This window comes from Bubalus bubalis, chromosome 12, assembly GCF_019923935.1.
Source record: "Bubalus bubalis isolate 160015118507 breed Murrah chromosome 12, NDDB_SH_1, whole genome shotgun sequence".
NCBI lineage: Eukaryota > Metazoa > Chordata > Mammalia > Artiodactyla > Bovidae > Bubalus > Bubalus bubalis.
In genome coordinates, this window is record NC_059168.1 from 4,116,987 (window position 1) to 4,135,057 (window position 18,071).

The 18,071-nt window shown below is 38.1% G+C and overlaps 1 protein-coding gene across 11 annotated transcripts in view; it reads right to left on the reverse strand.

The window, feature by feature from the left end:
- Nucleotides 1–18,071, reverse strand: part of TSGA10 (testis specific 10) — a 108,948-nt gene that overhangs the window by 12,842 nt on the left and 78,035 nt on the right. For all 11 annotated transcript variants that reach the window (XM_044925643.2, XM_044925642.2, XM_025260697.3 and 8 more), the window contains 4 exons: nt 16,987–17,042; nt 15,722–15,890; nt 13,256–13,366; nt 10,989–11,174 (listed from right to left, as the gene is read on the reverse strand). In XM_044925643.2, coding sequence (XP_044781578.1) covers nt 10,989–11,174; nt 13,256–13,366; nt 15,722–15,890; nt 16,987–17,042 — 522 coding nt within the window. The remainder of the gene's footprint in view (nt 1–10,988; nt 11,175–13,255; nt 13,367–15,721; nt 15,891–16,986; nt 17,043–18,071) is intronic.

Consider the following 18,071-nt stretch of genomic DNA (forward strand, 5'->3'; position numbering starts at 1 on the left):
AAATAGAATAAAAAATTATTTTTGCAATTTATAGCTGAACTTGTAGGTAAGAAAGAGAAATTTTCACATGCCAAAAACAAAGAAAATGAGTCAAGGTCAGCTGGTAACAAATGTGCCAAAGCTGGGGGCAAAGTTTGAGCCTGTGAAAGTGGAAAGTTCTGAATGATCACCCTGGTGGTTCATTGTTCAGCTGCGAAGTCGTGGCGGACTCTGCAACCCCATGGGCTATAGCACACCAGGCTTCCCTGTCCTTTATCATCTCCTGGAGTTTGCTCAGATTCATGTCCATTAAGTTGGTGATGCTATCTAACCATCTCATCTTCTGCCACCGTTTTCTCCTTTTGCCTTCAACCTTTCCAAGCATCAGGGTCTTTTCCAATGAGTCAGCTCTTTGCATTAGGTGGCCAAAGTATTGGAGCTTCAGCCTCAGTCCTTCCAATGAACATTCAGGATTGACTGCCTTGAGGACTGACTGGTTTGATCTCCTTGCAGTCCAAGGGACTCTCAAGAGTCTTCTCCAGCACAATTTGAAAGCATCAATTCTATAGCACTCAGCCTTCTTTGTGGTCCACATCTCATCCATACATGACTATGGGAAAAACCATAGCTTTGATTATTCAGACCTTTGTTGGAAAAGTGATGTCTTTGCTTTTTAATGTGCTGTCTAGATTTGTCATAGCTTTTCTTCCAAGGAGCAAGCATCTTTGAATTTCATGGCTGCAGTCACTGTCCACAGTGATTTTGGAACCAAATAAAATAAAATCTGTCACTGTTTCCATTTTTTCCCACTCTATTTGTCATGAAGTGATGGGACTGGATGCCATGATCTCAGTTTTTTGAAAGTTGAGTTTTAAGTCAGCTTTTTCACTCTCCTCTTTCACCCTCATTAAGAAACTCTTTAGTTTGGAACACCTTGGACTGGGCATTTAAAAGAGAATCTGGAAGGGTCCCATCTTAGGGGTGAGGCTAAACTAGTCTTACAGGAAAGGCTACTTAAGATCTGCCCTACCAAAGCTTAAAAACAATCTTGAAAGTATTAGTTAATATTCAAGTAATTTAAGAGCCTGCCAAAACAAATTCAACACTCCCTAAAGAAAGACAACAAAATCTAATATTCAACAAAGTAAAATCCACAACGTCCAGCATTCAGTTCAAATATATATATATATATATGAGACATGTATATATATATATATGAGACATGAGATACAGGAAGTGATCCACAAGCATCAAAATTAGTTGATGTAGACAGATGCAAAATGAAAAAAGATTATATTAGCAGACAAGGGCCTTAAAACAGCTATTATCTAGACAAGAGGGATTAACAGGGTCTGAATTACCCTGTTGTCAAAAACAACTAGAAAAATGAACAAAATATAGGAGGGAAAAATCTGTTTTCAGACAACAGATGAAAGGTAGCACAGAACTATGATTGCTGGGAAAGAAAACAAATAGGGCAAACCAGATACCCCACATCCAAGGTTAGGAGCGGCAGCTGTGCTTTGCTGGACCAGCCATGTGGAGATACCCCATGTCCAAGGTCAGTGAAACCCCAGTAAGACAGTAAGTGCTGGAGAGGCTGTGAGGAGATACCCTACATCCAAGGGCAAAGGAGAAGCCCCAGCAAGATGGTAGGAGGGACGAATTCGTGTTTAGAATCAAACCCCATTCCTGCCAGAGACACTCAGAGGGATCAAACAAACCTTGTGTGCACCAGGACCCAGGGACCCCACAGAGACAGAACTGAGTGTCTCCTGTGGAGGTACAGGTCAGCAGTGGTCTGCTGCAGGGCCAGGGGCTCTGGGTGCAGCATACTTGGGTATGTCATAAGCCCTCTTGGAGGAGGTCACCATTATCCCCACCACAGACCTGCTAGAACTTACACATGACTGGGAAACAGACTCTTGAAGGGCACAAACAGAACCTTGTGCACACCAGGACACAGGAGAAAGGAGCAGTGACCCCACAGAGGACTGTCCCGGACTTGCTTGTGGGTGTCTGGGAGTCTCTGGTGGAGGCATGGGTCAGTGGTGGCCTGCTGCAGGGTTGGGGGCACTGAGTGTAGCAATGCATGCACGGGATCTTTTGAGGGAGGCCACCATTATCTTCATTAACTTCACCATAGTTTCAGTTCAGTTCGGTTCAGTCACTCAGTTGTGTCCAACTCTTTGCGACCCCATGAATTGCAGCACGCCAGGCCTCCCTGTCCATCACCTGGACTCAAACTCACGTCCATCGAGTCAGTGATGCCATCCAGCCATCTCATCCTCTGTCATCCCTTTCCTCCTGCCCCCAATCCCTCCCAGCATCAGAGTCTTTTCCAATGAGTCAACTCTTCGCATGAGGTGGCCAAAGTATTTGAGTTTCAGCTTTAGCATCATTCCTTCCAAAGAATACCCAGGGCTGATCTCTGTTAGAATGGACTGGTTAGATCTCCTTGCAGGCCGAGGGACTCTCAGGATATTCTCCAACACCACAGTTCAAAAGCATCAATTCTTCAGTGCTCAGCTTTTTTCACAGTCCAACTCTCACATCCATACATGACCACTGGAAAAACCATAGCCTTGACTAGATGGACCTTTGTTGGCAAAGTAATGTCTCTGCTTTTCAATATGCTATTTAGGTTGGTCATAACTTTTCTTCCAAGGAGTAGGCATCTTTTAATTTCATGGCTGCAGTCACCATCTGCAGTGATTTTGGAGCCCAAAAAATAAAGTCTGATGCTGTTTCCACTGTTTCCCCATCTATTTCCCATGAAATGATGGGACCAGATGCCATGATCTTCATTTTCTGAATGTTGAGCTTTAAGCCAACTTTTTCACTCTCCTCTTTCACTTTCATCAAGAGGCTTTTTAGCTCCTCTTCACTTTCTGCCATAAGGGTGGTGTCATCTGCGTATCTGAGGTTATTGAATATTTCTCCCGGCAATCTTGATTCCAGCTTGTGCTTCATCCAGCCCAGCGTTTCTCATGATGTACTCTGCATATAAGTTAAATAAACAGGGTGACAATATACAGCCTTGACATACTCCTTTTCCTATTTGGAACCAGTCTGTTGTTCTATGTCCAGTTCTCACTGTGGCTTCCTGACCTGCATACAGGTTTCTCAAGAGGCAGGTCAGGTGGTCTGGTATTCCCATCTCTTTCAGAATTTTCCACAGTTTATTGTGATCCACACAGTCAAAGGCTTTGCCATAGTCAATAAAGCAGAAATAGATGTTTTTCTGGAACTCTCTTGCTTTTTCCATGATCCAGCAGATGTTGGCAATTTGATCTCTGGTTCCTCTGCCTTTTCTAAAACCAGCTTGAACATCTGGAAGTTTACAGTTCATGTATTGCTGAAGCCTGGCTTGGAGAATTAGGGGCATTACTTTACTAGTATGTGAGATGAGTGCAATTGAGTGGTAGTTTGAGCATTCTTTGGCACTGACTTTCTTTGGGATTGGAATGAAAACTGACCTTTTCCAGTCCTGTGACCACTGCTGAGTTCTCCAAATTTGCTGGCATATTGAGTGCAGCACTTTCACAGCATCATCTTTCAGGATTTGAAATAGCTCAACTGGAATTCCATACACTAGCTTTGTTTATAGTGATGCTTTCTAAGACCCACTTGACTTCACATTCCAGGATGTCTGGCTCTAGGTCATTGATCACACCATCGTGATTATCTGGGTCGTGAAGATCTTTTTTGTACAGTTCTTCTGTGTATTCTTGCCACCTCTTCTTAATATCTTCTGCTTCTGTTAGGTCCATACCATTTCTGTCCTTTATTGAGCCCATCTTTGCATGAAATGTTCCCTTGTGATCTCTAATTTTCTTGAAGAGATCTCTAGTCTTCCCCATTCTGTTGTTTTCCTCTATTTCTTTGCATTGCTCATAGTTTGGCCCCAGGTAAATAGCAGGGAGGGAACACAGCTCCACCCATTCAACAGAAAATTGGATTAAAGATTTACTGAGCATGGCCCCACCCATCAGAACAAGACCCAGTTTCCCTCTCAGTCAGTCTCTCCCATCAGGAAACTTCCATAAGCCTCTTATCTGTCTCCATCAGAGGGCAGACAGACTGAAAACCACAATCACAGAAAACGAACCAATCTAATCACATGGACCACAGCCTTGTCTAATTCAATGAAACTTTGAGCCATGCTGTGTAGGGCCACCCAAGACAGACGCATCATGGTGGAGAGGTCTGACAGAATGTGGTCCACTGGAGAAGGGAATGGCAAACCACTTCAGTATTCTTGCCTTGAGAACCCCATGAACAGTATGAAAAGGCAAAAAGATAGGACACTGAAAGATGAACTTCCCAGGTCGGTAGGTGCCCAATATGCTACTGGAGATCAGTAGAGAAATAACTCCAGAGAGAATGAAGAGACGGAGCCAAAGCAAAAACAACACCCAGTTGTGGATATGACTGGTGATGGAAGCAAGGTCCAATGCTGTAAAGAGCACTATTGCATAGGAACCTGGAATGTTAGGTCCATGAATCAAGGCAAATTGGAAGTAGTCAAACAGGAGATGGCAAGGGTGAACATTGACATTTTAGGAATCAGCAAACTAAACTGGACTGCAATGGGTGAATTTAACTCAGATGACCATTATATCGACTACTGTGGTCAAGAATCCCTCAGAAGAAATGGAGCAGCCATCATGGTCAACAAAAGAGTCCGAAATGCAGTACTTGGATGCAATCTCAAAAACGACAGAATGATCTCTGTTTGTTTCCAAAGCAAACCATTCAATATCATGGTAATACAAGCCTATGCCCCAACCAGTAATGCTGAAGAAGCTGAAGTTGAGAGGTTCTATGAAGACCTACAAAACGTTCTACAATTAACACCCAAAAAAGATGTCCTTTTCATTATAGGAGACTGGAATGCAAAAGTAGGAAGTCAAGAAACACCTGGAGTAACAGGCAAATTTGGCCTTGGAGTACAGAATGAAGTAGGGCAAAGGCTAATAGTGTTTTGCCAAGAGAACACACTGGTCATAGCAAACACCCTCTTCCAACAACACAAGAGAAGACTCTACACATAGACATCACCAGATGGTCAACACCAATATCAGATTGATTATATTCTTTGCAGCCAAAGATGGAGAAGCTCTATATAGTCAGCAAAAACAAGACCGGGAGCTGACTGTGGCTCAGACCGTGAGCTCCTTATTGCCAAATTCAGAAATTAAATTGAAGAAAGTAGGGAAAACCACTAGACCATTCAGGTATGACCTAAATCAAATCCCTAATGATTATACAGTGGAAGCAACAAATAGATTCAAGGGACTAGATCTGATAGACAGAGTGCCTGAAGAACTATGAATAGAGATTCATAACACTGTACAGGAGACAGGGAGCAAGACCATCCCCAAGAAAAAGAAATGCAAAAAAGCAAAATGGCTGTCCGCGGAGGCCTTACAAATAGCTGTGAAAAAGAAGAGAAGCGAAAAACAAAGGAGAAAAGGAAAGATATACTCATTTGAACGCAGAGTTCCAAAGAATCGCAAGGAGAGATAAGAAAGCCTTCCTCAGTAATCAGTGCAAAGAAATAGAGGAAAACAACACAATGGGAAAGACTAGATATCTCTTCAAGAAAATTAGAGATCCCAAGGGAACATTTAATGCAAAGATGGGCTCAATAAAGGACAGAAATGGTATGGACCTAACAGAAGCAGAAGATATTAAGAAGAGGTGGCAAGAATACAAGAAGAACTGTACAAAAAAGATCTTCACGACCCAGATAATTACGATGGTGTGATCAATGACCTAGAGCCAGACATCCTGGAATGTGAAATCAAGTGGGCCTTAGGAAGCATCACTATGAACAAAGCTAGTGGAGGTGATGGAATTCCAGTTGAGCTATTTCAAATCCTGAAAGATGATGCTGTGAAAGTGCTGCACTCAATATGCCAGCAAATTTGGAGAACTCAGCAGTGGTCACAGGACTGGAAAAGGTCAGTTTTCATTCCAATCCCAAAGAAAGGCAATGCCAAAGAATACTCAAACTACCACACAATTGCACTCATCTCACACACTAGTAAAGTTATGCTCAAATTCTCCAAGCCAGGCTTCAACAATACATGAACCATGAACTTCCAGATGTTCAAGCTGGTTTTAGAAAAAGGAAGAGGAACCAGAGATCAAATTGCCAACATCCTCTTGATCATCAAAAAAGCCAGAAAGTTCCAGAAAGACATCTATTTCTGCTTTATTGACTATGCCAAAGCCTTTGACTGTGTGGATCAGAATAAACTGTGGAAAATTCTGAAAGAGATGGGAATACCAGACCACCTGACCTATCTCCTGAGAAATCTGTACACATGTCAGGAAGCAACAGTTAGAACTGGACATGGAACAACAGAGTGGTTCCAAATAGGAAAAGGAGTACGTCAAGGCTGTATATTGTCACCCTGCTTGTTTAACTTCTATGCAGAGTACATCATGAGAAACACTGGGATGTATGAAGCACAAGCTGAAATCAAGATTGTGGGGAGAAATATCAATAACCTCAGATACACATAAGACACCACCCTTATGGCAGAAAGTGAAGAGGAACTAAAGAACCTCTTGATGAAAGTGAAAGAGGAGAGTGAAAAAGTTGGCTTAAAGCTCAACATTCAGAAAACAAAGATCATGGCATCCGATCCCATCACCTCGTGGGAAATAGGGAAACAGTGGAAACAGTGACAGACTTTATTTTGGGGGGCTCCAAAATCACTGCAGATGGTGACTGCAGCCATGAAATTAAAAGATGCCCTCTCCTTGGAAGAAAAGTTATGACCAACCTAGACTGCATATTAAAAAGCAGAGACATTACTTTGCCAACAAAGGTGTATGTAGTCAAGGCTATAGTTTTTCCAGTAGTCATGTATGGATGGGAGAGTTGGACTTTAAAGATAGCTGAGCACCGAAGAATTGATGCTTTTGAACTATGGTGTTGGAGAAGACTCTTGCGAGTCCCTTGGACTGCAAGGAGATCCAACCAGTCCGTCCTAAAGGAAATCAAACCTGGAATATCCATTGGAAGGACTGATGTTGAAGCTGAAGCTCCAATACTTTGGCCACCTGATGCGAAGAGCTGACTCACTGGAAAAGACCCTTATGTTGGAAAAGATTGAAGGCAGGAGGAGAAGGGGATAACAGAGGATGAGATGGTTGGATGTCATCACCGACTCAATGGTCATAAGTTTGGATCAATTGCGGGAATTGGTGATAGACAGGGAGGCCTGATGTGCTGCAGTCCATGGGGTCGCAAAGAGTCAGACACGACTGAGGGACTGAACTGAACTGAACTGAACTGATGGTGGTCATGAGCTTCCCTGGTGGCTTAGATGGTAAAGAATCTGCCTGCAATGCAGGAGACCCAGGTTCAACCCCTGGGTTGTGTTTTTAGTAGATTTTCCTTGGAAGAAATGTTGAAAAAAGATTTTCAAATAAGTAACATAACATACGTAAGAAACTCATATCTACACAAATAAATGAAGGACATTAGAGACAAAATGAATGAAGGTAAAATAAAATCTTTTATTTTTCTTATTTTTAACTAATTTACTAGATAACATTGGGTTCAACACAATAGCAACAATTTATTCAGTGATTATAGATCATGGATAAGTAAAATGATGGACAGTAATGTTATGAAGGATGGGAGAGAGGAATTTCAAATACAATGTTAAAGACACCTGCACTATTCGCGCAGTCATATAGTGCTATTTAAAAATGCAGACTTAGTCATAAGTGTATACTGAAAATTGTAGGGTAACCACTTAAAAAGTTTTTAAAAAAGAAGTATATTGATATGTTAATTTAGGAGATAAAATATAATCATAAAAGATGCTTAACTAAAACCAGAAAAGCAATAAATGAGGGAAAGAAAGAAAGAAACATAAAACAAGGGCAATGAATAGAAAACAGTCACAAATAGGATAATTATTAACCCAGCTATATCTATAATCATTGCAAATGTGAATGGACTTATATATACAGAGTGTCAGAATGGGGAAAAAACAAAACTCAACTATATGTATTTACAAGAAACTCACTTTAATATAAAGATGCAAACATAAATCAAAGGAAGGCTGGAGTAATTAGACGAATTTCAAACAAAGCTGATTCAGAGCAAGGACACTTACCAGAGATAAAGAGGAGATAATAAATAATGATAAAAACCTTAATTCACCAAACATAACAACCCATAGTGTGTATGCACCTAACAACACAATATGTCAACACACATAAAGGAAGAAAAGCTAGCATGGCAAGGGGAGACACATGAGTCCACAGCTACAGCTGGGGACACACCACGCTCTTATCAGTAAGTGACTGACCTAGCAGGCAGAAAACGAGTAAGGACATGGCTGAACTGGACAGCACCAATCACGGAACTGACAGGTCTAGAAACTTCATGCAACAACAGCAGAATACACATTCTTCTAAAGCTCATGTGGAATATTCTCTAAGTAGACTTACATATGGGCTACGAAACATACATTAACAATTTTTAAAAAGATTTTCTTTGATGTGGACCATTTTTAAAGTCTTTATTGAACTTGTGACAATATTGATGCTTTTTTTTTTATGCTTTAGTTTTTTGGCTCTGAGCCATGTGGGATCTGAGCTCCTGGAACAGAGACTGAGTCCACACTCCCTGCACTTTGGAAGGTGAAGTCCCAACCACTGGACTGCCAGGAAAGTCCCAGCCTAACAAACTTTTAAAAATATAAATCATACTAAGTATGCTCTCCAACCACAGTGAAATTGAACTGGAAATCAATAACAGAAAGATAACTGGAAAATCCCCAAATATGTGGAAATTAAACAACACACTTCTAAATAACACATGGCTCAGAAAAGAAATTTCAAGAGAAATATTTTGATATTTTAACTAAAGTAAAATATAACTTATCAAAATTAGTGGCATGCAGTGAAAGCAGTAGTTAAAGGAAATCTGTAGCAGTGAATGCATTTATTAGAAAAGAAGAAAGATCTAAAATCAATAATCTAAGCTTCCACCTTAGGAAACTGGAAAAAGAAGCAAACTGAAAGGACGGAGAATAAAAGAAAAAAATAAGAGAAGAAATCTATGAAATTTAAAACAGGAAGTTAAAACTGGACAGCTACATGTAAAAAAATGAAATTAGAACACCACAGACAAAAGTAAACTCAAGATGGATTAAAGACCTAAATGTAGGGCCAGATACTATAAAACTCTTGGTGGAAAACATAGAACACTCTTTGACATAAATTACAGCAAGATCTTTTTCAATCCACCTCCTAGAATAGTGAAAATAAAAACAAAAGTAAACACGTAGTACCTAAATAAACTTAAAAGCTTTTGTACAGCATCGGAAACCATGAACAAAACAAAAAGACAACCCTCAGAATGGGAGGAAACACTTGCAAATGAAGCAACCAACAAAGGATTAATCTCCAAAATATAGAAGTTCATGCAGCTGAATATAAAAAAAAAGCCAATTAACCCAATCAAAAAATGGGTGGAAGATCTAAATAGACATTTTCCCAAAGAAGACATACAGATGGCTAAAAAGCACATGAAAAAGATGTTCAACATCACTAATTATAAGGGAGATGTATATCAAAACTACAATGAGGTATCACCTCAGACTTGTCAGAATAGCCATCATCAAAAAAATCTATAAGCAATAAATGTTGTAGAGAGTGTGGAGAAAAAGGAGCCCTCCTACACTGTTGGTGGGAATGTCTCAATAAATTGGTACAGCCACTATGAAAAACAGTTTGGGTGTTCCTTTAAAAACTAAAAATAGAGCTACCATATGATCCAGCAATCCCACTCCTGGGCATATATCCAGATAAAATCATAATTCCAAAAGATACACGCACCCCAGAGTTCACTGCAGCACTATTTATAATAACCAGGACATGGAAGCAACCTAAATGTCCACTGACAGAGGGATGGACAAAGAAGACATGGTACATATATTACAACGGAATACTACTCAGCTATAAAGAAGAACACATCTGAGTTCGTTCTAATGAGGTGGATGAGCCTAGAGCCTATTATAGAGCAAAGTAAGCCAGAAAGAGAAAAACAAATATATATTAACATACATATGAGGAATCTGAAAAAAAAAATTGGTATAGACAATCTTATTTACAAAGCAGAAACAGAGACACAGATGTAAAGAAAACAACACATGTACCAAGCGGGGAAAGGGGGAGATAGGATGAACTGGGATGGGCGATTTGGACTGACATATATACACCATTGACACTATGTATAAAATAGATGCCTAATGAAAACCTACTGTCAGCACAGGGAACTCTACTCAGTGCTCTGTGGTGACCTGAGTGGGAAGGAAATCTGGAAAAGAGGGGATCTGTGTATACATATAGCTGATTCACTTTGCTGTACAGTAGAAACTAACACAACACTGTTAAGCCACTATACCCTAACAAGTTTTTTTAAAAGACAACAAACCCCCCGAAACTCAAGGCACACAAAACATTATACATCATTTGTGGATGATCGGTATGTAGATAAAGTACAAACATATGCAAGAGAGTTCTACAACTGACATGAAAGTTCTACACAACCACCACAAGAGCGGGGGAGGAAAAGGATGCGGAGCTGGGTCTGCAATGTTTTGTTTCTTTAAATAAAGACACTTTAATTAAATGATAAATATATTCTTTATAAATATGGCAAAATGTTAGTGTTCTTCAACCTTGGGCGTGGGCTTATGTGGGCCTTTTATATTACTTTTGGGGAGGACACTGTTTTTGTATGCTTGAAATAGTTTCTAATTTTTTAAAATGCTAAAGATTATTCTATTAATAGTTGCAGGTTAGGTAAGAGATTAGAGAACCAGTGTGGAGAACAGTTAAACAGACTACAATTCACAGTCTACTTAGACAACCTAAGTGTTTGTTATACACTTAATTTATGGAAAGCCAAACAAAACTCTTTTAAATATGATGCAGGATGTACAACAAGCATATTTTCCCAAACTTACCTGCTCGACCTCTCTATTGAGGGCATCTACTTTTTCTTTTAATCTGTTCCCCTCTGCCTCAGCAGTGATTAGTTCCAATTTGAGGGTATTGTTATCTGCCTCTGCTTGACGGGCCTTATTTTCCCAATTTTCAGCATCTTCATTGGCTTTTCGGAGTTGGTCCATCATTTGCCTGTTCTCAGATTCCTAAAAAGTAAATCTTAGGTGTTACTTTAAAAGAGTAAAATGTTAAGCATGTGATGCAAATCAAACATTATTTGCCAGGTCACTAGGAATTTACTTGTCAAGAGGACCATCTATAGCATAACCTCAAGGAATCCTGTCTACACTCTCAGTTTAGAAAATTGGTCAATCAATAATTAACAAAAGGGCCAGAATCTGCCCTGGTTCCTGAGTCACACACACTCTAGTAAGGTTATGGTTTTACTCTTATCTTCCAGACCTCAATGATTATGTTTTTACATTTGCTTTTGTTTAAACAAAACTCCTCCTTGCCTCTTTTCTCTATATATCTGCTTGCTGACTACTTGCTAGTCTGGTTTCTGAGTTTCTGCCTTGACCTGACCTTTTGTATCTATGTATTCCGGTGTTCTGGCTGCTCTTTTGGGTGGTACTGTGACTACAGAGCTTCTGCATATCTTCTTGCATATCTTAAGCATCAGCTTCTGATAATTCTCTGGGTTTGGTGTATTTCCTATCTGGTTCCTGCCTTTCATTCATAACCCAAGCCTTAATCTTCTCCACCATAGGCTGTTGTTCTATGATTCACTTTTGCTCTCTGTTCTAACAACTTGCCTGAAGTTTCTCAGAAGTAAAATATGAAACCTATGCTAATAAACACTATTCATACATATACATTCAAGTATATACTGGGCGTACAATGAGAAACACATTGTTAGACCCTATAGACTGACTAAAGTAGGAGCTTATTTCTAAAAGAAAACAATCAGCTCCACAAACAATACACTATGTTGAATAATAATCATGAAGCTACTTTTAAAAAATATATTAAAAAATTATTTTAATAGTATGGTTTGACTAACTCATTCTAAAAACTTATTTATAATTCTGGTAATTAATTAAAAAGACCCTAGATCTCCAGTACTTTGGCCACCTCATGTGAAGAACTGACTCATTGGAAAAGACTCTGATGCTGGGAGGGATTGGGAGCAGGAGGAGAAGGGGACGACAGAGGATGAGATGGCTGGATGGCATCACCGACTCGATGGACGTGAGTCTGAGTGAACTCCGGGAGTTGGTGACAGACAGGGAGGCCTGGAGTGCTGCGATTCGTGGGGTCGCAAAGAGTCGGACACGACAGAGCAACTGAACTGAACTGAACTGAGATCTCTTTCTCTTCTACTTGTTAGTAAACAGTTCAGAAACACCGGGCTAAATTTATTGCCAAAATTACAATAAACAACACCTCTAATTGTATAAGACTTTCAAATCAAGATTTAAGTTCTCACAAATATGATTAATCATGAGATTGGTTGAAATTCGGTTAATATCGCCACCTTGTGGTCTCATGGTACCTTGACCAATATGAAGGATCTGTGCCAAGTCTGTTGATTAACAAGTTAACATACTAATCTACTGTATTGGCTTTTAAGATTCAGATATTCCCAATGTGCCAGTAGGAATCAGATGTGTGTTTCCTATTACTGTACTAAAAATAACAGTTGTGTACAGAGTATGTACTTGGGAGGTACATGGTACAGTATACATAAATTGGATTTTACTCGCATCAATTTTTACCCTCTTTAACTTTCTGTAGCACTTACTGTATATCAATCTTTTAAAACTGCCCTACAGCTTTATGTCAACTGGTTACTAACAGAGAAATGGAGAAGAGAGCCATTGCCCTCTGGCCCTAAGAAATAGATGGTCCCACAACAGAGTGATCAATTCTGATTTGCTATACAATCAGGTGAAGCCTCTTTGTCAAAGGTTTGTAATTGTCAATTACCATTTCCAAATATAAATGAGCCCATGTTGATTCTGGCCCCTTGTCCTCCATCCAGTTAGGAGGGTTCTACTTATCTAAAATGGCTAAGTGGCAAAACAAAAGGGGTGCATTCTTGAGTTACCTTTCTGGATATTGGTGACCTTCTAAATATACAGTTAACACAAAATTGTCAACATTAGAATATTCTGTGCACTAAAGAAATGCACTTGATGCAGCCATTCCTATGAGCGCAATCAATCAATAGCTCTTGTGAAAATTCAACTATCTTGGGCCAAAGGAAAAATAAATATATACATACTTCAGACTTTAATATATTCTTCAGTTTATTAACCTCCAGATTAGTGTCTTGAACTTTCTGTTTAATGTCACTAAGTTCATTATGAGTATCATTCAATTTTTTAGACAGTGCCTATGAGAAAAAGACAGATTTTACAAAAAAACTAAAAATTGTTCTACATCAAAACCACCATAAATATTTAAATATTTACAAGATGATAAATAAAATTAATATACTTAATACATAAATCTCATATAAAGACAGTGAGAAAACACAGGAGTCCAAACAGTAAGTGGACAAAGAACCCAAACACAATTCACAAAAAAGGAACCAGAAACGGATAATACTTAAAGTTAAAATTTACTAGCAATCAAAGATATGGCAAGGAATGTACATTTTTATGCACTATTGGAATAAATGTAAATTTGAGGAAAGCAAATCTGTGATCTTCTACCTGGTAATGTATTAAGAGACATTTTTAAAAGCTCATAAAAACAAGAAAGACAAATATGTTGCTTTTTGTTAATGGTAAGAGATGGATACATGGGTATTCACTATACTCATGTCCACTCAGAAGGTTTCTTAATTTAAAAATGACACCATAAGCATTTGATTCCGTTTGAAAGCAAATCTATAAAATCTCATGAAAAAGAATATCTGCTAAGGAATTATTTGCTATGTGACAATATTCATTCATTAGGTGAATGATGCAATAAATAACAGTATCCACCTAGTGGTAAAACCACACAGAATATTATGTATCCGTGAAAAATGTTTGGAAAAATTTTTAATAACGGAGAAAAATGTTAATGCATATTTGAAAAAATCAGGATTAAACACAAAAACATCTCAATTTGTTTAAAATCATGATATTGAGCAAGAAATTATTTTAAGGTTTCTGTTTTCCAAATCTTCTATGATATGGGTTTTTTTTAACAACCTGCAGAGGGGTCCATCTTCTACATTTGGGCCCTATGACCCAAACATAGGAAAAATTTACTCTTGAACATTTGTATATTGTTATGGTAATAATTTTCTTCTGATTATAAAACATGTTTATTAAGGTATAACAAACAACTATGATGTTATAGTAAGCTAATAACAGTTTCAAAATATTTATCAAGTGATAATGCTAGATGCTCTAAGTTCTTGCTAGGCATATTCTCATCTACTCCCCATTTTTACAGTTGACATGATCACACAGCCAGGAGAGGGGACTTGCACTCATGTGAGTCTTAAATATTTCACTCTGTTGTCTTCTCATGTAGAACAAAGCATGATGTAAAGTGGTATGTGGTTTTATCTCAGCTACATTAAAAAATTCATGTAAAAGACAGTATACAATTTTTAAACTATATTGAAAATCAGTAAAAAAAAATGTTAACAGCGTACAACTGCATGGTAAAGATGAAAGCTTTTCATCTAATTTTCATAAATATTAGTTACAGTTAGCTTTAGCCTATTTGCTTTAGCTGTAAATAGAGCACACAAAAGTAGAATCTATAAATTCACATCTCTTGTTTTTTTATTGCTATTAACTTTTAAAAATTAAACTTTATTTTAAAAGTTTTAGACTTACAGAAAAGTTATTAAAATAGTATAGAGAGCACCCATATAGGCTATACTCAGTTTTCTCTATTATTAACATCTTATATTAGTATACTACATGTCACAATTCATGAACCAATGTTCATAATTATTAACTGAAGTCCATATTTTATTCCTATTCCTTCCATTTTTATGGAATGTCCTTTTTCTGTTCCAGGATCCCAGTGTTCATTAACTTTTGAACAAACTACTTTAACACCTCAAACAACTTTTTAATAATTAACAAAGCTTGGCATCTTTATATCTGATTATGTAAATTAAATTATTTAACAGTTTAAAAATACAGACTTTTATGATGCAAACTAAACACATTGAGAGTGACAGCAAAGTGAAGGAAATCATTTGTATTGAAGAATTTCAATAGGGGAAGAAAGTTTTCAAGGAAAATTTTCTAATGATAAAATTAAAAGCAATACTGGTAAGGAGAGCTCTTGATAAAACTCAACTGTACTGGCTTAGAGAGGAACTAATTATAAGAGAAATTTTCCTAACAAGAATCACAGTTCTAAAGAGGACCAAATAATGTGGCATGGTCAATATACTCATATTAAGAGTAATAGTCCATCAAATAAACCTACTCTTTTCTTAACCATTTCTGAAGGTTATCTTCATTTGCTAGTTTTTCCAATATTTATCCTTCACTAAGGAAGTACTTCCTAAGAATTAATACAAATGTTACAACCCTGTTCTCTCTTTTCTCTAACATTTAACCGTATGTTTGAAATTTTCATTTAGAAACCACACGGCATATTCTGTGTAATAAAGATTTTTTAAATGGCTGGTTCCAAAGCCTGAGCTTTTCTATGAAATGAAAACAAGGGCTGTGGCTCAGAAGAAACATATTCTTCTCAGAGAAGAAGATTCTAGGTACAAGTATACCTGGTTTTCTTGTTTGGCTTTAGCAAACTGTTCTTGGAGATTGTCATTCTCATGAGCCAAGATGTCCCTCTCCCTGGCTATTTGAGCCAGCTCATCATTTGTCTCATCCAACTGCCGGCGCATTCTGGAAATGTCTTGTTCACACATAATGAGGGCCTCAGTAGACTGTCTATTCCACAAATCAAGCAATACATGAGAAGAGACATTTTACCAAAACAGAATAACAAATTTTCATGAGACAGAAGATAGACAGCATGAAAACATTTAAAGAGTTTTAAACACATTTAAATTTCCAGGAATAAATACTGCAAAGATAGTGCATTGAAGCTTCTGTGTGTTGCCAACACTACACTACGAAAAAGATGCCAAATAAATATACACAGTAGTCAACGATTTGTTACAGATTCACAACTTCCAATGCTCAAGTATAAGAAAGTCATCGCCCTACCTCTAGATGCTAGATGCTCCTCTTCCTCTGCCCTTGTGAAAATGAGTGGTTCTCAGGGCTTAACCCTTAGCCTCCTGATTCTTCCCATGCCAGCCCTTCTTTCTCTCTGACAGTTCCTATTCATGTCCAAGACTCCCAACCCTATCTACACTCAGACAACTCTGAAATGATCACCCCTGCCTCAGCCTCTTCCTTACACTCTCGACTCTTATATTTGACTGCTTACTAGACATACCTACAAGAAGGTCTTGGAAACTCTTCAAAGAAAAATCTTTTTCCATGTAGGTTCATTATGTTTAGTATTCATCACTAGCATTTGGCATTTTCCTAGATTCTTTCCCTCACAAACACCACACCCCTGTCCCTCAACCTCCCAAGCCCAGTCCCTCATCACCTATTCCGCCTGTGTAATCTGACAAAAAAAATCTCACCAGCCTTTAGTGATTTCTCACTGCCCACAGGCTCATCTGTCTGTATCACAGGCCTCTGCCTGCCTGCCTAGCCTCTCCTTCATTTCTCCCCTTATGCTTTGGGTTCCAACATATTCACCTACTTGTCATTCCAGAGACTTTTGAACCCCACTTGTGGTTTTCTGTGGCTCTTTGCTATTCTTTCCATTTTGAATGCTCTTCCTTTTCCTATTTTTGGCAAACACCAGATCTTCCCTTTACTTTCTCAAACAGACTCAGGCCTCCTCTCAACATTAGAGAGCTAGCATCTTATACATAGCACTAAGCCCCTTGTTTCTATCTTTGTACCTAACATAGTACTTTGCCCCCCAAAAAGTGATCAAATCTTTCTTGAGTAAGTGATTTACCTTGATGCCTGTTCCATCTCAGCAATGATATTCTTCATGCCTGAAATGGTCTTTTCCTTGAAAAATAATATAAGTATTAAATACAAAATTATCTTAAACTGTTATTTCTGTTAAAAGTGAATATATTAGAAGAATTTCCCACCTCCTTTTTGATTTACAGTTGTTTTTAAACACTTCTGTTCTATTCTTCTTTGCTATTCTTTAAAACTAATGCTTAATATATCAATGTGAGTATCTGTACTGGATTAAAACAAGTGATTTTGCTCCTCAAAACAAAGACTATACTTAGGTATATTGATATGAGATCATCACATCAAATACCATTAAAAGATATTTTGTGCAGTGACCCAGCAACATAAGAACCCCTTAAGCACCCTGTTTTAGGAGGAAACCCAATGATTTGGCACTGGGTTCTCTACTGGAAATAGGACTGATTTACTTCCTTACTTCTTCATGTTATAAAACCCAGGAAAGTCAATCATGTAAAACTAAATTTAGTTATTATGAATAATGACCTTGACAAAGTACACCATATATATATCAGTCGTCAACATCAACTTGAAAAAGCTGTCACAGTGGGATTACTTAGAGAAGTATACTATTAATTTTAGGTGTAAGCTAGTAAGCAGGCCTAGAGCAAAAGTATAAGAAATAAATTATTTCTATTTTTCTTTTTTAAGGGTGTGGAGAGGGAGTAGAATTAGTGGAATCAATCAAGACTAAGATGAGGGGGAATATCTTAATCCCATCAATACCATTTCCAGATGTCCTCCTTTAAAAACTAGCTGATCCTGAACTAGATACTATACATAGATACTTAGCACTAACATAAGTCCTTAAAAAGTAGAAAAATTATTCTTCCACTAAATAACCAGATTTCACTTTGCCTTTTAAATTTTCAAATCCTAGTAACCAAGTAACAAGACGAAAATTAAACCTGTATTTCCCAACCAGTGCTGCTCCTATCATCAGAGACAGCTGTGTGTGTGTGTGTGTGTGTGTGTGTGTGATCTTCCTTTACTCACGTGTTCCTCTCTAGGGTATTTTTAGCTCTGGTTTCCCATTCTGTTTTCTGACAGAATGGC